The following is a 21,922-nucleotide window of genomic DNA, read 5'->3' as shown; positions in this document are numbered from 1 at the left end:
AAGTTATCTAGAAAATAGCTACTAAACTGAACAAGATGTATTGGAAATCTGTTGGGGAATTACATTGGAAGGGCTATAGTTAAATCCATTGATCACAATGACCAAATCAAAACATATGCACATCTGTATAAAATCTACCATGTTATATGCGCAAGTTTCTATGTGCCCAACAAAATAGAAAATACTAATTGATCTGTGCTCTCTATAAGGATTAGCAATATACTTTAGTTGCATTATTCGCTTATATTTAAAATTAAATATCCCTGATGAAGTGATACTTGGCATTCCAATAACTTCATTTAGCCCATGTTATATTTCCCAAGCTTTTGCATATGTTCCTTAAACAAACAAAAAAATCCCCAGATTGATCTCTGCTCTCTGTAAGGATTAGCCTACATTATTCACAGGAATTTTAAATCAAAACATTCCCAATGAAATGATACTTAGCATTTCTAATGGATTTCATAGCTTAATTATACTGCTTGTGATCTCAGACTTAACTTCACTGCAAAATACATCTTGAACAGCACAAAATTATTCACTGTTTCTTCCCCAAAAATAAGAATTTTAGTAAATTTGGTATCGATGTTTTGTTAGGAAGCACAGAACACAAAAAGTTACAAACATTTCTGTTCAGTTTTTGTCTTTGCAGCATATTGTTACAGTGTTTAACACTTATTGTAGATTAAATACTTCAGTCAAGGATAGCGTATGAAGAGAATAATTACAGAAATCTGTCTGTACCTAATATCATTTTATTGGTGGGGTTTTTTTGCTTATGCTATTAGGCTAGAATGAATATGCATACAAATTTAATAAAACCCTTTGCAGACCACTCTAGTTACCATATAGTCATTGGTCATGGATTGGGAGAAATCATCAGATAACCTCAAACTGCCAAAGTACGTAGATGTGAATGACATTCCCTTTCTTTATCTTGGATATTACAGCTCAAATGATTCAATAGTTGATAGTATATAACTCATTTTCCCTAACTTTCACCCTTTCCTTACAAAATAATAACCATTGTTAATTTAAAAGTTTGAAAATAAAGAAGTTTAATTTATTCTTTTGATTTGTTCCTATATGATACATTTTCTAATTTACTGTTCATTTTATTACCTATCCAGTTGCTCCTAAATTAGCTATCTCAACTGTTTCTTCTGTTCAAGTTGCAAACCACAAGAGAGGTAGGAATTCTTGGATTCATACAGTGATTCCATAGTGCTCTGTGTTGTGAATACATTGCACTGTATGAATCTGGAATATCTGTGAAGTGTACCCATCAGCTTACTGGTGAGGCATCTTCATTAACAACAACAGAAGCATTAAGTCGCATAAACATAAACCATACAAAGAAAATAAATATGCTTCTTAGTCACTGCTGGCATATAAAGTGACATGGCATTTGTTTTTAAAGGAGTTAAATTTTGAATATGACCTTTCAGATTGTTGCCTAGAAAGCAAATGTTTGCTAGAGTCTCGTTTTCCTCACTGATATGCATAAATTGTAAAAGAGGATACATAAGCAGATTAGTTGAGGGCAAACAATACATAAAGCATCAATTGTCCATATCCTCAAGAAGTATCTGTAAATGCCATGGAGTGTAATGCATAGTTATGTCTTTTAATGCATTGTAAGTGTGCCTTACATCTTCATTTTATTGTAACAGTGTGCAAATTCAGAGTGTAGGCATTACATTTTGAACTGATGTTTCAGTGTTTTATCAAAATAATGGAATTATATGGGCATAATGAAGGATGCCAATATTCCCCCTGACTTACAGGCAACCTGTTTCATTTGCATATCTATCATTCACAGTTTGAACCCTGAGCTGTTCTCATTGTTTTTCCTCATCAATTTATCTGTAAAGAGTATGTATAAAGATGTTTTGTCTATCTGTAGCTATTGTGAATATCTCATTATTCATGAAATACATATTAACAAGGAATAGGGTTGTTAACAAATGTTTGAACTTAGTTTGACCCATTTGATGAGATCATGATAACAAGCCATACTGTTTGTTATGAAGCAGGTCATTTCTAAGGTTACGATGAAGTCTCCTTTGTTTGCCTTTTGTTACTGTATAGAGGAGGAACACACAGTTACTGGAAAATGAAAAAATATTTTAATGATTTTTGAGTGCACTTTCTTGAAATACTCTTCGTGCTTTTAATTAGAAAATGACACTGATAGCTGTCTCATGCGTTACCTGTCTTAGTTTAAAAATTATGCTTCCCTTCCATGTGTGTTTACCATTGTTTCATGTGATGACGTTTCATGTTTTATTGGTCGTGGCTGAAGCTTCAGCTCAACCTCATCCCCACAGCACAATAGTATGTGATCTCAAAGATGTAAATGCATAGCATTATAACGGGGGGAAAGTATTTCATTTATAGAAAAAAAAACAATTAAATGATCAACCTCTTTATGAGCCTTCTTCAATAGGTAATTTTATCGTGCTTTCTACAAGAGGATCAAGATTGTTGCAATAGAATCGTTGCATTGGAAATAGTCTTTAAAGGCTCATACAGTTAATCATTCTGTAAGTTGGCAAGGGATTTGACAATTCCTGAATCATCCAAAGACAATTATCAAAGCTAACATGGATATCTCTTCTCCCTTTTTCCTTCACATTAAACCTATCTAGCTATCTTTACGTCTCCTCTGAGGTTTTATTTTCCAAACCATTTACTTCTTATTGTTATTCACCTTTAAACTGTCTCCAGTTTATCTGTGTCTTTTCTGACATGTGGTACTCAGAACTAAAAGCAGCATTTTCTAGCACTGTAAGCTCATGTCATTTCATTGTTGGTAAACCATTTGCAGCCTGATTTTGATGCTTTTCCTCCATCTCTTTCAGTGATTGCATGGCTTTGCCAGTGCATGAAAGCGGTTGGGCTGCTAGCCAGTGACATGCGCCTAAAAACCTTAAGCTGTGCTTCTGACAACTCTAATAAGCAGGCTACTTTCTGATCTTGGTGTGCTGGTTAAGATGAACCACATGATAAGCTAGAAAGGCCATACAGCATTGATAGGTATTAGCTTCCTAGCTGGCATGATGCTGAATGCAATTCTACATGCTATGTTTGACTGGTTTAGGTTAGCACCTCCTGTAGCCAGTGGAGGAAATAATTCCACTTCAATCATATAAGAACCCTTTACATAGCTTTTTTTATAAACACAGAGGGATGTAAAAATGATTCACTGATCAGGCCAACAGCAGTAAGCAAAGTTCATATTATTGCACTAGCAAAAGCTGGGAGGAGGCAGGGGGGAAGCAAAACTTAGCAAAATATCGGTTTAATTGTTACCTGCCATGCCTTTTTTTTTTTTTTCCTTTGCACCATTGCTAATCTTTGATCAGATGTTAGATAGTTTTTGAGTTAACTGTGGTTTTTTCTATACCATGTAGCATTTACCAATCTGATGATCAAGATTCCTAGAGCTTTCCTGTATCTTAGTATAAGTTAACTTTGAGACAAAGGCTTTCTTTCACACAACACAGTTGTTACAAAAGAGCACTACCCATAGGAACACAACCAAGTATAAGAATTGGTCTCATTGTTTACTTTCAATATTGATTAGCCACATCTGAACTTGGGTAGTCCTTCTGCATATGTTTAGGAGCATGTGTGTACATTAAACTAAGTCCTTTGTACTTGTTAGATGTTTCTTCTGTCCAAATCATAACTCGGAGCAAGCTTTGTTAGAGTGAATTACTTTATGCGCAGCTTTGTTTCTTGTGCTTGTGTAATGGCTAATTATGTGGAGTAGTAGTATTATTGAAGGTCATAACACAATTTCAGAGTGGAAGTAGTGCAGTCATTCATTGACAGAATAGTCTCAGTTTCTTTCTGCTATTTTAAACACAAAAGATGATGTAGTATAGCCTGATTTACTGGCACTTCTTTATAGTATACATATTTTTGAAACATAAAAATGTAGTATTCTGCTGCCTGTTACTGATTTGGAAAACAAGGTAAATTATTTCCTCTAAATTCACCTACAGTATGATTGTGTTAAGCCACAAGTCTGACAAACATAGCAGTAGGGTATCATCTCAGCAAAACAATTTGTCTAATGGTAGCAGAAGACAGGTCCTTTGTCAGACAAAGAGACTAAGACAGAATTGCTTCCAGTCTGTCTTATTTTAAAAATCAAATACATAAAAACTTACAATTGTAACAATTTTCCCTGTGACTCCTGTTTGCTAGTGCTAGTTTCCGCTTTTAGATCTGTTGCCTCTGCCCCACACAGGCAGTTTTTACTCAAGCAAGATGGATATAGTAAGGGAGAAATGCTTCTGGGTGGCTGGCTGAGATGCTGAATCACACTGACCAGCTGCAAAAGACAACAAATGTTACCACTTTTTTTCCTCCCCACTGAATTATGTCAAGTGGTAACATACTGAGACTGATACACCAAATGTTTTACTGTACTCCAGCAGTTATAGCCATCAAAATCATCAGATTGGCATGAATGACAAAACATTGGTTTAGCAGTATAACATTGAAGAGAACTCTTAAGAATGCATATATGTTAACTAAATGTGTATATGGAAATTGAATTAATGTTTCCTGGCAGCAGAACAGCAGCTTTCAAGATTGAAACATATGTTGTGCTAAGTGTTGTACAGTATAAGAAAAGATACAATCTATTTACAGTCCACTACCTCAGACAACAGCCAAAGAAATATATATGTATTAGGTGTGCATAACATACTCATAAACATGTACTGGTATTGTTATTTCTTTATAAAAATACAGACAGGCACAAATATTGTATCTGATGCCCTGTGCCAACAATCAGTGGGCTCATTAGATGCCCCAGCATGATCAGCAGCATACCACAGGAAAGGCAGCACAGGGGATGTGATCCCTGTCACGTATGGAAACATTTTACACCCCTGCTACAGCTTTATCTAATTACAGGCTAAGTCAACTTCAAGACCTTGAAGCCCTTCCAAGTCATGGCATCCAGTACTCCATTACTTTAGGAATCATAACATAATCTCTTTCACCAGTTAATAAAGTGCATCTCTAAAGCATCAGTGGTTTTGCTACAATTTGGAAGAGTGTTCAAGAACCTCAGTGCCCTAATGGTTAGGCACCATCTCCTAATTTCCAGTTGAAATTTCTCAATGGCCAGTTAACACCCATTTGTTCTTGTGCCAGTGTCGTCCATTAGCGAAGATATTCACTTTGGATGGCATAAGGCTATCTCCTTGATGTATTTATAGCCCAGTGATATCCCCATCTTCAGTTCCATGGACTAAACAAGCCAAACTATCCTAGTCTTTGCTTTTTAAATAGGCTTTGTACTTCTCTGATCATCCTCATAAACTTTCCTGCATTCCTTCTGATCTCAGTCTCAGAGTTGAGTGATCAGACTTACACAAGCTTTCTACACAAATCATAGCTGTGCCTTCTATAATGATACATTTCTAATTTTGCCTTCTTTCTGCATAAAACCAAGCATTGCTTGTGATTAAAGACTAAAAGGCACTAGCATTCTATGGTTAATGAAGAAGTTTTTAAAAAGTGGCTGTCATGCCAGCTGCACTTCAGATGGCTGCAGTAAGCATGCTTTCTATTCAGTACACATTTCAGACTTTTCATGATCTTTTCTAGCCCAATTGTTTTTCATCTCTGAATATAAAAATGAGTTAATGCTTACCTCAGAAGTACAGTAGAAATACCTCTTAAATAACACCTCTCTTCCTTCCTTTTCTTCTCTGTTAACTGCTTTAGGAGGTGCTGGCCAAAAGGTCAAACTAGAGATCTGTTTGGTCTTGAAACAAAACACTCTGGTTCCCAAGGTGCCTAACCAGTTAGAGTACCCCGAGTTCAGTAGTATTTTTGAATACTCACCATTTATGTCAGAACAAAGCTTTTATTTTACTTACAGTTGTGGATTTAAGCAGGATGAAGTTTGACTATTTTGTCCACTGTATTTAATATTTTCAATATGAGGAAGTTTTTCCCGGGTCTTGATTTATACTCATCTCAAATGTGCAAACAGATGTGCATTTCTATCAGCGGAAACTGAGCCTCCAGGACCCCTGAAAGGTTTACAACTGCAAATGCTTCAGTTCCATCAGGTCTGCCAACAGCCAACCTTCAACGTCATGCCATGGTTGTCGGGTCACGCTAACCTGCCTGAAACAAACTTCACTTTCATTGCAGATAAACATCTGCTGTTGTCCATGTTACATTGATTAATATGTATGTGCCATTCATTCATACTTCTATTCATGGTTCATCTTTACTAAGCATGTAATGTGCTATTACTCTGCTGCTGTATACATTTTGTATACATTTCTGTTCTTCCTTGAAAGACTGTGAATGCTTCGGGCACTCCAACCGGTGCAGTTACATCGAGCTGCTCAATACGGTCATTTGCGTGAGCTGTAAGCACAACACTAGAGGTCAGCACTGTGAGTTATGCAGGCTGGGCTACTTCAGAAATGCTTCTGCAGAGCTGGACGATGAAAATGTGTGCATAGGTCAGTCCCGGGATAACTGTGGCTTTTCTTCTGTGCCTTTTCAGCTACTGGCAGTTGCTAGGGTCCACTGCTGCTTACTTGCCAGTTGAGCCAGAATGAGCTTTTTCAATGGATAAGAACATCTGTGTAGACTTTTCACCTGATTTCCGTTGCCCCAAGGAGGTATTTTGAATCTGTATGTGATAATGAACCTCCCCGGCTAAGGGTCCAGGGAAGACTTTCCCCAGAAGCCCCCAAGAAACTGATTGTGCTGTCCTTCTGCAGGAGGGAGTCATGCCAGAGATGCGCACATGAAAACTGAAGGGTTGAGGCAGAAATACCTGTTCCCAGTCTGACTTTCAGAATTATTAGCACAGACTCTTGAATATTTGCCTGGAGACCTACAAAAGTTGCCAGCTACATCAATAGGACATGGGGAGTGGCGTTTATTAGCCCCCTTTATTCACTTAAATTTCATAAAAACGTTACAGCTAATTCTGCTCCCAGGCACGGGGCTGTAAATGCAGCATTGTCTCCCCTCTCCTTAGAGGAGAAACTACAGTTATGCCCATGTGGTTAGGAACAGAATTTGTCAAATCAGTTTGACATGATGTCAATTTAGAAAAGGGATTCTTAGGTGAAAACAGTGCTTTAGACCTAGCATCTGCTATAAATACCCAAAATGCAGAATTAAAGAACATGTCAGACCATAATAAGAAAAGTATATTAGGAAAAAATATAAGATCTTTATCACACTACAAGAATATGCATTTTTCTCATGTCAACACAGACAGTATATAGCAAAAGTTAGGATACTTTGGTGAAGATTGAACATAGTCAATAAAGGAAGCTTCATACAATGGCCAGTAGTTAACAGGTAGCCACAAAAGGCACTGTTCTAATAACAAACAGGTGGAGGATTTCATTATATAAGGTTTCTTGTAGACATAAGCGTCGGTAGAACCTGTTCTGGATTTTCATTGTGATTTTTTTTCTTTCCATTTTCCAGGAAGCAAAAAGAGTAGTTATAAGATAGTTTCATGCCAAAATAGACTGTGGGTGAATAAACTATACTTTAATATTCTTTACAATCCGTTGCTGAGATTCAAGCCAGAAACTATTTAGGTTGCTATTATTTGTTTCAGTCTGCAGTTTAACAGATTTACATTTTATTTCGTGGTAAACACCTAGATCCATCCACGCACTGCCATTTCTCGTGTCCTTCTTTTAACTTTGCTTGGCAACACGTTCAGAAATTGCATGATCTCCTTTGACATTAATTAGTCTGAGCTAATAAGAACTTTAGTAGGCAAGTCATGATTTTGTATGACTGTGCTGAGGAGATTAACCCAATCAAATATGCTTGGAAAAACCTCACTGTCCCTCCTATTTTTTTGATGTAGATGACGGACATTATCGGTGTGTGACATCAGGGCTGTATCATTTCAGCTGTCTAAATAGGCCTAATGAATATGACACTAAAATACTCTATTTGGGATTTTTCATGAACTCATTCAGTACGTTGTTTTCCCATGTACACTGAAATGCTAAGACAGCAGCTGTAGCTATGTAAGACAAGGAAGTTAATAAACCAGGAGTCAAAAATAAGTAAATCTTAAATTAATTTGCAAGTGATATATTTAGAATGCCTTAGTAAAACAACTGTGCACTTTGAAATTGCCCAGACTCTGCAGAAATAAAATTAAAACCCCTTTCATTTAACAAGAGTCTTTAAAAAAAAAAAAAAATACACCCAACAAAACAAAATAAAAAGCAGCAACGTGATGCATTTGCTGACTTTCCTGACTTTCCCACCTTAATGCAAGCAGAAGTCTCTTGGGCTCCCATGAGAATTGTAGCATGTGAGATGACTATAGGATCAAACCCTGGTTTGCTACATGTTAGGTAATTTGTTTTAAATAAGTAATATTCTTGTTGGACTAAGACAGTTTTCAGGATCATAGTAATCATACTGCATACAAAATGTATGTATCCTCGCTGATTTGCCAACTTAAGAAGACTTTCATACTACTTCTTTGTTTAAAGTCAGTAAAGTGAAGCAGATAGTTAAGCACTTTTCAGAAAATAGAAGTTTGTGCTTAAAGTGCTTTCCTGAACTGGGGCTCCTAAGATTTAATCGGACAAAATATAGAGTATTTTCACCTCTGAGAGAGTTGATGGATTCACCATCCTTCTAGGTCAAGCACAAAGAGTTTTGCTCTATTGGAAACGCTCATTTCTCTGAGTTTAAAAGCAGTGTTTTGGGTTTTAAGTATGAGTGGAATGTTGGCATGAACATTTTAATACGCAGATTTCCAGTAACGTGCAAGTCTTATTCCCATATGAAAGCCATTTTTTCCAGGCTAATTCTTTCCTCTCTAGCCATATATGTAGAAAAAGTAAAAAATGTTTGGATAAGCTAGTTTAATGGCAGCTAACAGGGCTTTGGCTCTCATTTATCAAAACTACTGACATAGTTTTCATAAATATATATGGTAAGTACATGGATAACAAATCTGTGAATCTTAGCCAATGATAACTAAATGGAGAAAAATGTAAAATGTTTCATTTTTAAAACTGACAAGTTACAAAGAATTTAAATTCTGAGAAGGTTTTTACCAGTGAACCAAATGCAGCACATTATACAGTGGGCTTAAATCTAATTTCATTATGCCCTTAATTTCTTTAGAAGCAAAATAACTTTTATTTCCTAAAATGAAATATTGAAAATTTGTGGATTTGTCAGTTAACTGCAAAATTACCTCATATGAGCAACTACAGTTTCTAAATAAATCAAGGTATTTTAAAGTTAAAAATCATTCACTTGACATGCTTACAGTGAAAAAGATTTTAACAAGTTGAAGAGCTTTTTATTTCTACAAGGTCTTGATAAAATCCTAATAACTCTTTATTTCGGTGAATACACACACTGGCAAGCATGGATAGCATGGAAACCACCAAGTAGACCCAGAGTAATAAAAAATTTCCTTTCCCTTACAACATAAATACTGAAATGGTAATTATCGTCACACCTATAAGAAAGCCAACCTTGTAGTCACTGAGGCTTAAGCTTCAGTTAACACCTGTAAGACCTTTAGAAATCCTAATGATATATGGTTAAGTGAACCATGACAGCTATCCTGTAGCCACTGTCAACCCAGACTGACAAGCAGCAAGCCTGAAAGCTTCAGCCCATTTTCCCAACCTTCTTTTTTACTTATTTTAGTTGTGTTTTGTTGGCAGCATCGCATTGATACAGTGAATCTCAGTGAACAGATGACTACCACTGTCATCTTCCCATCCTTCAAACAGTCACCAAATGAAGGTTAGGAGGAAAATTCCTTCCTAGTTCAGATTTGCAGGGTTTTTTTTCCCCACCCTGGAACCTGGTGTGTAGTCTGCTCACTAGGATGATCTAGGAGTGTCAATTTAATGTTATGTAATGCCCTGTTGTTGTAAGGGCATTGGAGATACTCACTGCCTCCCTGCGGCATACTGGAATTGTGGCTTTTGAGCTTTTTTTATGTCGTAAGTATTTGGCAGGTCTTGGGAAGTATTCCACAGCCTGCAATACGGTGTTGGACAATGAGCTTGGATGTTCAGTGGACCTCTGTAGGTCATATATCTGTGGTATCAATTGTGCACTGGGAAAGATGGAGGCTAGGTTCAGTTACTGAAAGTTCCTGGTCTGTCTGGTGTTCCAATTTGATCTACTACTTTTGTGAAAGGGCCTGTCTTCAGGTTTTGTTCCCACTATCTACTTTTCCTTGAACAGCACAGTATGGGCCTGGTAATTCTTATGTATTTTTATGATAGAGTTCAGTAGGAAAGCTTTCGCTATTTCAGGATCAGGTTCTTGTTCTCTGGAAAATATAACATTAGTTATCTATAACATTCAATATCATAGGCCATACATTTCTTTCACAAAGACTTGTTTAGATCACTGTAACTCCATTATGTCCAACTAAGCTATTTTTGAGAATTGGGCCCTCTGTTTCTAATGTAATTCCAAGCTTTCTGTCTTTCAAGGTTTTCTATAAACACTCTTTAAGCAAATTTTACTCCCTGCATTCAATTTATATCTTGGTTCCATGCCTGTTTATATAAACACTTCATACATCTGATGAACATCAGAATTGCCAGCTTTTCAAATGGCACTCACTGTGCTATAATTCTGCTCAGCTTTGCACAGTATTTTTGGCGTGTCAGTTTTCAACGTCATTAATGAATGTTGCTAGCTAATTGACTCTATTATTATTGTGGAACTCTGTTTGCCAAAGGTAACTATTCTTCTTCAGCATGCCAAATGTTCAAAGTGCCATCTGTAATTTATAGTTAATAAACACTGAGACAACAGATGACAAATGTCTTCCTGGTAATTTTTTTCCTGTTACAGTTTTTCCATTGGATTTTTTTTGGTTTTACTTCCCAGTTCAACTCTATTTTTTCAATTACAATATCACTGAGGTTTAACCTAATGCTAGGGAACAACTGCCAAAGGTAATCATCAAAGTAGCACTGATTCACAGACTGATAAAGCCAGACTCCCAGCAGGTTGCCCAGATTCAGGAATCGATTTGTGTATCTTTTGCCTTCAATAGCAGCAGAGATCAGACACTGCCAAAATGTGTCTGTGGTCTCAGTTGACAGTGGAGTTACTCTGGGTCTACATGGGTCTACATACAAATAAGATACAGCCCTTCATTAAAAAAAAAAAAAACAACCAAAAAAAAAAAAACCCACAAAAAAACAACTCAAGAACAGGAGCGCCAAAAATTAGCTCTGCTAGCTACTGTCTTGTCTTCTTTGTTCAGCTAGTTGAAAGCTGAACATGGATGTTGTAATCACATTAAAGAAAAGGGCTGTGAATGTACAACACAGTAAGTGTTGTGGGAGGAAAAGGGTTACCCTAGTCATTCTTTAATTAGGTGAACACACATGGAAAATATACAGTGGGGAATGAGCCTCATTGCATTTTCCATCTGCCCACTGGGAGGTGAGAGAAAAGAAAATGGCAGCGTAAAGCCACTTCTGATAAGTTTTGCATTACATTGCTGCTCACCTCAAGCTTTTCATTGTGGAATATGTAAAAGGTTTATTAACGTCACTGATAAATACAATCTCATCAATTTAATAGCAGATATCCATATAAATTATTATACTGCGCAAAACTATAAAGGAAGACTATCTTGGAAATAAGTAAAGTGCATTTATATAGCCCTGTAAAGACATTCAGCATTTCTGAAAATATTGAATAATATAGATAAGCCTGTTTTAATAATGCAAAACATTTCACCCTGATGGCACATTGATATATCCATACTATACAGAGCTTTTCTAATGTTCATTAAATTGTCAAAAATATTCTTACCAGAAGAGAATCTGTTACAATCACTTACCCTCAAAGACCATGATATCTTCTGCCTTTATACCTTTTCTGTTTACTTTTTCTCTTCACATCATAAAATGTCTCTTCCTGAAATGACATATGCAAACAAATAAATGGACCTCTAGTAGTTATATTCACTACTCTAGATATCCTTAACAGACAGTCTTCCTTTACCTTTAGCACTGGAAATGCACCCTTTATTGGTATTGAATGAATTATCACCATATGTAGACCTGAATCCAGTGTGTATGTGTTGTCTTGTTTCTGCAGACTGTTATTGTAACCCTTTTGGTTCAGTCCATGATCGCTGTAATGACAGAGGATTTTGTGAGTGTAAGGAGGGAACATCAGGGCCTAAATGTGATAAATGTCTGCCGGGATATATCTGGCACAGCTTGGGCTGTCAACGTAAGTAACTCTGAGAGTTGCCCCTCTCCTGCAACTTTGCTGCCTCTGCGTCTGTATGCTATCACGTGCAGCTACTTAAGGGCAGAAAACGAGCAAAACACTCTGCGAGCTGTAAGACTGCCATACTCCCTGAACCGTTTCGGAGACTCCCAGATGAGGATAGTAAATTGACTGTGTCATCCATTTATTTCAATATGCTTTCAGTGTCCTCTCTCTTTCTCTTGCTAACGCCTGGAGGAGCTCCCCCGGAAATATGTAAATATGCATGGCCTACCAACTGTGAAATGTTTTGTGTACCAAAATATTAACTCCATATTAACTCCAAATTTAAAATTCTTACTAAAAGACAAGGTGATTTCTCTGCATGTTCACTTTTTTCTGTACTAAACTTCTTCAGTAACTTAACTCTGCTTTCATACCTCAAAACTATGTCCCTGGACAATAAAATTGCAGAACACTGGCTCATTACCTGTTATAATTAGTGAAAACTAGACAAAAGGAAAAGGTAAAAAAAAAAAAAAAAAAATGGAGGTATACTTAACAGCCTTAAAAATAAGAGCTGAAATTTTGTGCAAATATTGCTAGAGCAGATGTTGTTTCAATGCTTAGCTGTATATTTAGCTTCTCTTCTGGTTAACAGGTCTTGTAAACAAGTGAGTGGAAATACCACATTGGTATATACAGGATTAGACTTCTATTGCAAATTTCTTTTGTAGTAAATTCTTAAGATTTATTCTTTATAACTGTTTTGATCACCTACTTCCAGAAACTCAGGAGAGTCCTCTCATGTTTTTCTTTCACCATTTCCCCGTCTCTCTGCATTCTTACACACACACATTAAAGAAAGATTTCTACAAGAGCTTGCTTTTGATTTTTAAGACTAAGAAGCACAAGAAAGAATGTAATTACTGACACCCATTAGCCAAATATTATAAAATTGGCTATATAGCCACACCAATGCTCTAAATGCTGTAAAACAAACGCAAATCTTATATCATAAATTTAAAAAAAAAATAAAGTTAGAGATTACTGCTGCCTCTCCAAGCGATGAGTACCTCTGAAGTAGAAAATCTGGGTGTGTTACAATTCAGCAAATGTATCTGGAAAGAAAAACAATAAATAAAGAATTTCAGGAAAGACTGTGATAATGAACCAATTAGCATCAAAGATAGTATGTGAAAAGAAACGAATTTTCCATGGGCAACACAGTTAAATGTTACCCAAGAAAACTGTACTTCCTCAGCTTCTGCCAGAAAGCTCCTGTTTATATTTGGCAGGTTATTTGAACCATACTTTTCACATGTGGTCGTTAACTGTATGCTCATTTTCTGAATGCTTGCCCTTGAGTTTTGATTCACAAAACTATTGAGCACTTACAGTTGCAGCAGAAAGCAGGCAGAGTAGTGTTTCAAATCTGAGTTTTCTATTATTAATATTTTGAAAAATCAGATCCTAGGTATTTAAGGAAAAAGAAAAAAGCACTCAGAAATCATAGGATCTCCCTCTGCCTTGCACCCTTTATGTAGAAGAAGGTTGTCACCACCCCTGTACCTTAACCTAGGTACTGACAAAATAAGCATTAGAATTTGTGAAGCATCAAGATAGTGTAGTGACAGGAACCACAGGAAAAAAAAAAAATTAAAAGTAAATCAATATGATTCTCTGCAGTAAAATTTAATAAAGTACAGTAAACACCATGTCCATACGGTGGGTCTAAAAACAGATATTAAGTAGCTGAGATATTGGAACAGGTCTGGAGGTCTGTGGAGCAAATTTTAGTCATATAATTAATATAATAATATATATACCAGCTTGTCAAACCAATTGCTTATTAATTGCAGTATTTCCTATCTTTTCAGGTTTGGACATTATAACCCCAATAATGTTCTTTTAATGAGGACTTTTTGAGCCCAAGATATAATTAGCCTGATTTTAGCTGAATCGGAGTATTTGTAAAAGCTTTAGACAGTTTCTGTAAATGCAAGCTAGTGCCTTTATATTTGCTGACAAAACTAATTAAGTTTCCCTCACTGTGTTGTAATTTTCTGAACAAATCTCAGTCTGATTGTGTAACTGTTAGATATTCTCCAAGTTTGACCAAATTATCTGATCAAATTCAGAAGAAAAACAACTAGATGCGGTTGTCAGCTTTATGGAACAGACATCAAATTGCCATGTTTTACCAAGCACACACTGATTTAAATCCCATTTCAAGTCTTTTCATGGAGGAACAGAATTTCAATTCATTTAATTTTCTAGTGTGGCAATTTTAGCTTTGTTTGTTATTTTCCCATTGAAATCTAAACAAATGACTGGGCAAGCAAGCAGACTCCAATATACAAGAAAAATAAAAACTCATTGTGCTGCCTTAGCAAAGCTCAAAATGATTATTTGTCTGGACATGTAGCATGTGGGTTTGATCTGTTTCCCTGAGTTTGTGCTGTGCAGAAATGTACGTATGCAAAGATGGATACACACCCACACACAACAGACCAATATGTGTTTACTTTTTGTTATACATACCCTATTGGCATTATTAAGAAAATCTATTCTTATGGACCTTTGTTGCTAAAAATCATTGACCTAGGGCAACCAGAGGTTTAAGCTATAAAGAAATAAGTTAAATCTATACCATAGCTAGTGTAATTACTTGTACGATTGTATTAGTAAATGGAGTGGCTTAGTTTTATATATTAGTAATCCTATTTGGGAAAAAACAGCGCTGAAGTCCTGTTGTGTTTGTAAGACTCACAATGTATCATTCGATAAATTACTGTTCGGAGTCTACCTTGTACCACATGTGGGCAGAAGACACAGAAGCTATTATCCTCAGAAGTATTCATTTAGGTACCTTACTCTTACTGATTTCATCTAAAACCTCTGAGGATCTAGGCAGAGCGCTCATTGCTTGGCATCTCTGTGCATAGAGGTCAGATGCAATTTTAGACTTTGCCTCCCAGATAAAAAGCACTGTGATAACAGCTGTTATCTTATTGAATTCAGGGTTTATACTGCATAGACTTAGCGGTCAGCAGGGTCTGGTTGGTACAGGAAGGTTTTCTGCCCTCAGAAAAAGAGGCACAATAAATGCGACTGTGCCTTGCGCTACTTCTAAGCCCTCCCCCAGACCCATTCATGCCGCAGGCACCATGCGTGCAGGGAAGCTGCTGGGGTTTAGCTCTCCGCCTCCCTCCCAGATACTGACAATGGTTTTCTCACCAGCATGCATACATAGATCAAAGCGCAAGGAATTAATTAAGAACAGCACAGTCTGGTCCCGAAAGCCTTTTAGAATTCCAGAAACATGAGAAAATACACAGCTATATTTCATTTTTCTATTTTATAGAAATTAAACAGTTTCCTTTAAAAATTAACATAAAAACAGAAGAAAAAGCTCCAAGCCTGGCAAGGAATTTAACCAGCAACTACAGCTGTTTTGGGCCAGTCTTAAACTGAACATAGTGCTTTGTGATAGGAGGGACCTGTAACAAAATGTAGAACCATTTGCACACAGAAGAACTGCCTGAGTTTTAAAAAAAATGGATGAAAGCAAAACATTAAGCAGGAGCATTCATTTGATTTTCTAAGTGTACTGCTCATAGTCTTGCATCTTTTGTATTCCTTGGCCATGAAATTTCAGGTGACTAAATTCTGTTGCATACATACAGGAGCATTTCAAATTAACACCTTTTAATTTCCCGCACACACGAATCGATTCCAGAACCAGCTGCACATTTAGCCAATCAGGCAAAGAAAAAGTGACTCTTTTGCCAATCTCACTTTACCAGCACAGCTCAAATTTTCATTAGGCGTGATCACCTCACAGGGGAAAAGGTGAGGGAAGGTTTGATGATTAATATTATTCACTATCTCCCTTCATATGAGCAAATAAAGACATTTGAACTTACAGCCCCACAAAGGCCTAGACTGAGTACATGTTACCAATGGTAGCTTGCACCCAAGTTAAACTCCATGAGTTATTTATTGTGAAGCACTGTTTCAAATCGTCTTGTTTCAGTGGTGTAAATCTTAAACAATTAGTGAATGAATTTTCAGCCAGATGCCTTATGTCAAGCTCTGAATAGTTTATTTTATTTCACCCTTTTTCATTCATTTTAAGTAGTTTATATTAAAGCAGCAAAGGATTACACTCTTATCTTCAGTGGTCAAACTGTGCTCAGTGCTTGTATCTGTCTTCCAGACTGAACCTGTATTACTCTGCAGCCTGTTGATAATTCATATTCTGTCACAGTGTGCATTCAACTTATTATATGATTATTTAAATATAAGCTTTTTTATGTGCATTTTATCATGTGTTACAAATGTTAGAAGCCAAGGCATTTGATCAAAATCATCACACAGATTGAATTGCCAAAGAAAATCAAACCTGAAATTGTAACCCTGGAACTTATATCAACATTTGCTTTTGGAAGTTAGCGTTTACAATTCAGCAAGAAAACATATGTTACCATCTATTTCTTAAAAAAAAAAAAAAAAAAAAAAAAGGCAAACAAAACCCTTTCTTAAAAAAGTACATCATGCACTCCTTTCTAGACAGAAATTGTCTCCCCCGCTGAAGGTCAGTGATCTTTTATACATGTTTGTACACTGATGTATCCTGTGAGTCCTTCAATAACTACACATTGAACTTGTACTTGGGGAACTATACTCTGTAAAAAGAAATAGAAATTCAGAACCGGGATGCCCTGCCTTCCAGTTCACCTTTGCAACTGCCTCTGTAGGGAGCCATAGACAATCCATCTGTATCTTTTTACATCTTTTTACCAGTAGCAGTTTTAATGCTTTTAGCTGCTCAGGATATGGTGGGATTTCCCTTCTGCACAGGTGCTGTATGTACCTTCAGTTCTGGTGTGGTTTGGTGCCAGGACTGATGCTAGTAAGTGCACTGCCACGCTTGGAGCTGGAGGGAAGCTGGAGGGAATTTATTGAAAGGGATAAAGTTCTGATGGGGCTGAACATCGCTGTCCCCAAAGAACAATCTGCCCCTGGTCTTTATACATTAAATACTGATTTCGCAATACCCGTCTTACATGATTCTTATGCAGACTGAAGAAATTGTGTGTGTATAGGAGTTTGGATGTAAGAGGAACAGACTCTGCTTCAAATGGCTCCAAATTTAAATCCAGACTAATTCTCCTTAAATCAATCCAGAGTCCCACTGCTACAACTCAAGGGAAAGTATGGCTTACAGATGTAAGACCAGCAAGGCAAGATTACAAACAAATTTACAGCGTTACCAGGCCTGATTCTCAGATGATGCAAAACATTAATTCCACTTACCTCAGGGGAAGCATGCTGATGACTTATACATGTAATTCCATACTGGTATCCTGGGTCTTTTAAACCTGCAAAAATACAACATGAATGTGTGTATAAACGCATTCATTCCAAAATACATGACCCACAAAATAACCGTACAGATACAGGGATACATAGAAAATTGTTCACCAAAGTATGAATATCATGGAATAGTATTTTTTTTTAATGAGACACTGGATTTGAAGGAGAAAAAGAAGGTTTAGAAGAAGAAGGTTTTTTTATCTCTCTGGGGAGAGCATATCTTAGTCAGAATAAACATGTCAGAACAGAGACAACCTATTCAACAAAAATGATGACGTGAAGCATCTTTCCGCCATGAAGAGCACAGAGGAGAAGATAAAAACATAGGATGCTTTCTCTATATAGTTATTATACAGATCTACACAGTTACTGTAGCATGCCTAGGTTGGGGATGAAGTCTCCTGCTGCTTTTAGAACTGCTGCCTACAAAGTGCATGAAATATTGTGGAAATGGAAGAACCTGCAGAAGGAATAGACTAGAGGGGCATTGGTGAGAGCTCAAGGACATTATCTCAGCATCTCTGTGCTGAAAGGAAGGTTTCTATGAACAGTATGGGGATTGTGAATTAGGTAACACCTGGGGCGGGGGGGAGGAGCCGAAGAAAATAACAGGTCCTAAATCAACCAGAGAATGAGGTATAGAAAAGGGGGCTAGTTAGCATAGTTAACATCTTATTAAGAGGCACCAGGCTCTTAACAGACCGCAGCTCTTCACTTCAGGAGATTTACTCTGATAACCTGGTGATCAGACTTGCTTTCTCCAAAGTGCAAAGAAATGGTTCGGTAGCAACATTTATACACCTGACCTTTAATAGAATGATTTTTCCCCAGCAAGGTGAAGGATTGGATTAGAGCGAAGAGGTTGTTCTTCTCTTGATCTTGCCCAGGTGTCAGCTTCAAAGCTGCTATTCCATGGCTGTCTAAACTGTTCTCTCTAATTGCAAGTGCTGCAATCCCTCTTCTCCCAATTCCTAATTATTTAGTCCCACACCCCTAGCAATCTTTCAGGCACTTGTTTGACCTTTCATTGAACCATTTCAGATCTAACTCAGCAGGACACCAACCAAAAAAGAATAGTTTTCTGCTGTGTTAGTTCTGTGATATGAATCAGCAATGGGATGGGCAACCGGGAGTACCCTGGGAGAGCATAACCCACTCAGCTGGGGAGTGACGTAACAGTGGCAGCCAGCAGTTCAGCTGGACTAGGCTGCCATGCAACCGTAGCACATCTGTGGGATCAGTATTCTCCTCTTTCCTTTGTTAGACCATTCGCATTATAGTCTAGCAAGTTGCTGGTATTTTTATCAGACAAAGCCACACAATTTCAGATGGATGCGCAGGTGGATAATTAGATATAATTATATTAGATAATTTTCCTAAAAAAAAACCAGTTCTATACTCTCCCAAAAATAGTTTAAAACCCCACTAACCTACAGAAAAACAAACAACTTTTTAAGATTCTCTTGTACTGAAGCAGAATCATAAGTTTTTACAGATGACAAAAGTAGGATTCTGCATGCAGACCCAAAATGAACTGTGGTGACAGACATGAGCAGAGTGCATTTCAAAACAGACCAATTTTAAAAGACTGAATACAATTTCTAGGGTCTTCAGTATTTCTGGTGCTGTATCATGGGAGAGTTCTGAACAACTAAATATTAGGAAATTCATGAAAAGTTAAACAAGTAACATTATTTGTTTTCTTTAGTCACACGATTTTAAAATGGTTAATATTTGATAGCACAATGATAAATATTTTAATATAGTGTATTGCAGTCAGTTAGGAATAGATCAAAAAGATACAGAGTAAGTTCCACTAGATAAACTTTTATTAGGTACATGAAATAGAACATAAAGCTTGATAGCAATTACCATTTAATCTATTCACATTTGGAAACGTATTGAAGGGGAAACTTATAACTCAGTTGTTATGAATTATTAAATGTTCATTTGAACAGTGATGTGCAGGACTGCTTTTCCTCCGAAAAATCTGTCACGCTTTCCTTTTAAGCCTGCTCAGTGGCCATAACTTCTATGTAATTTGCCTGCTCCCTGCCTTTTTATGAGGAGAGAAATAAAGAGATCAATAGCACCACAGACATGCCCAGATAGGACACTTTTATGAAGGGGCCTTAAAAGTATCATTCAGGAGTAAGTAAAGTAATCTCCAATACTTAACTGCAGATAAAAACTACTGACCTGAGGCAATTAAAGAGAGATGACACTTCCTATCTTGACATTGATGCAACCGATGGCATTGCTGACACCAGCACATGCTGATTATTAAGACTTCAGTAGCTATTGTTTTAAATTCCTTTACACAGGTGCAAATACAACTCTCCCAAGAGATCTTTCTGTTCACAATGATGGCAATACAAAAACCAAATTTTCGTTTAGAAGGGGCTGATAGGTTTTAACTTGCAAGGTACTGACTGCCTCCCTTAACAGAAGCTAAACTCCCCCAGTGTTGTAAAAAAATGCCTTTTAATATTATGCGTTAATAAATGGATGCCGTCTACCTGTAAATTTAAAAGACTAGCTTCCACCTTTAATGGATTTCAGAGTTATTCTAGGTACAGGGGTACACCTGATGTTAAGGTGTGTTTCTGCCTTGAATTTGAACATGCTGAAAGGATGTAATCCTAAAGTAATCAGCATTTCTAACTTCAGGTATGTATTTCTACAGAGCTGAGTATTGTAGTATCTAACAGCTAATGAACTCAAGGCTTTTTAATTATATACTACTACTATTTGAGGTACTTTCCAAAAGATTTTAGATGTCTTTACTCATTGACAGTATTTGTTACGAGTAATTTATAAAGGTGAAAAAAAAATATCTCAGACTGAAGGTTTTAAAGAAATTTAGTTGTATTAAAGGAGTTATTATTTAGTATCAATAGCTTGAGTACTTCAGCAATGAATTTCTGAAAATAATTAAGACCTTTCAAGATCTGAGCTCTTAACTAAAACACTTAACACAAGTGCCTTTTTACATTTCACAATTCCCACTTCACCCTTTTGTTTTCTGACCATCTTACCTAGCCTGTTTTAGAACTGGTCTTCAAAACCTTTCACTCCTGTGAGTCATGTGTCTATCTTCATGCTTGCATGCTTATAGACAGTAGAACATCCTACAGCAGAAAATGAGAAAGCCTGTACCGAGTTAGACCAGAGATCCATTTACCCCAGTGTCCTCTATTTGACAGTAGTGGGCTTGAGTGGTACTTCATTCAGCATAGGCGTCCAAACTCTGGGAAGCTACAGTTTACGGATTTTCTTAGCCAAAGAGGTCATCAGTATCTTCATATTTAGTTGGTCTTAATGAGCCTTTCATCCACTAATTTGCTTAACCACTTCTTGAGACATTCATACTTCTGGTATCCAAACGTTCTGGGCACAAGTTCACAATTATGCAAAGTGTAACAATAATAATAATAATTTATTTGTTTTAAATGGCTGGCTGACAATTTCATTTGGTACTTCCTAGTTCTTGGGAGGAAGAGGTACTAAGAATAAATGAATAATCATTTCCAATTCGTTTTCCATAACATTTGTGATTTTATAGATGTCTATTTCATTTTCCTTCAATCTACCTTCCCTCTCTTATGCTGAAGAAACCTAATCTATTTAATCTCTCCTTTTACAGGAACTGCTTATATCTATGATAGCTCTTCATTCTACCTTTCTTGATACTACTGTATACCTTTTCAATATGCAGGACTTCATGCAGCGTTCAAGAGATGGGTGCATCATGAAGTTATATGGTGACATTGTGGTGTTTTCCATTTCATTCTTCTTCTCCTGTCCTAAAAAAAGTCAAGAATCTATTTGCCTTTTTGACTGATAAAGAGCATTAAGTCAACATTTTCAGTAAAATACTCTGAACTACTCTTAAGGTCCCTTTTCTAAATGGTAAAAGCCAAGTATCTATAGGGGTGCATTCCTCTTGAACACTGAATTTCATCTACCATTTTATTGTGCTGTCACCCAGCACCTTTAAAATTCTTCTGAAGATCTTCACAGCCACAATACTTTTGTAATATGAGCAAACTTTATTACATTACTCTTCACTCGCTTTTCTAGCACAACTCTGCCTGTGTAAATCCTGACACAGTTCTTACAGGACTGAGTAGTAGTCTCTCACATTTATTCTTACCCTGTTTCCTATTATTCAATCCATGATTATTCCATGAAAAAAAACAAACAAAAAAAACCAAAAAAAAACCAAAAAACAAACAAAACAAACAAAAAACCAAACAAACAAAAAAACAAAACA

The 21,922-nt window shown here is 36.7% G+C and overlaps 1 protein-coding gene across 5 annotated transcripts in view; it reads left to right on the top strand.

Annotated features, from left to right (window-relative positions):
• Positions 1–21,922, top strand: part of NTNG1 (netrin G1) — a 175,559-nt gene that overhangs the window by 135,304 nt on the left and 18,333 nt on the right. For 2 of the 5 annotated variants that reach the window (XM_049808227.1, XM_049808226.1), the window contains exons 7-8: positions 1,131–1,190; positions 12,148–12,285. The exons of 2 other annotated variants lie outside the window; for them this stretch is intronic. In XM_049808227.1, the coding sequence (XP_049664184.1) occupies positions 1,131–1,190; positions 12,148–12,285 (198 nt within the window). The remainder of the gene's footprint in view (positions 1–1,130; positions 1,191–12,147; positions 12,286–21,922) is intronic. One more of the 5 variants, XM_049808228.1, reaches the window with a different exon arrangement.

Source organism: Accipiter gentilis, chromosome 8 (genome assembly GCF_929443795.1).
Source record: "Accipiter gentilis chromosome 8, bAccGen1.1, whole genome shotgun sequence".
NCBI classification, from domain to species: Eukaryota; Metazoa; Chordata; class Aves; order Accipitriformes; family Accipitridae; genus Astur; species Astur gentilis.
This window is presented reverse-complemented; position numbering and strand designations above follow the sequence as displayed.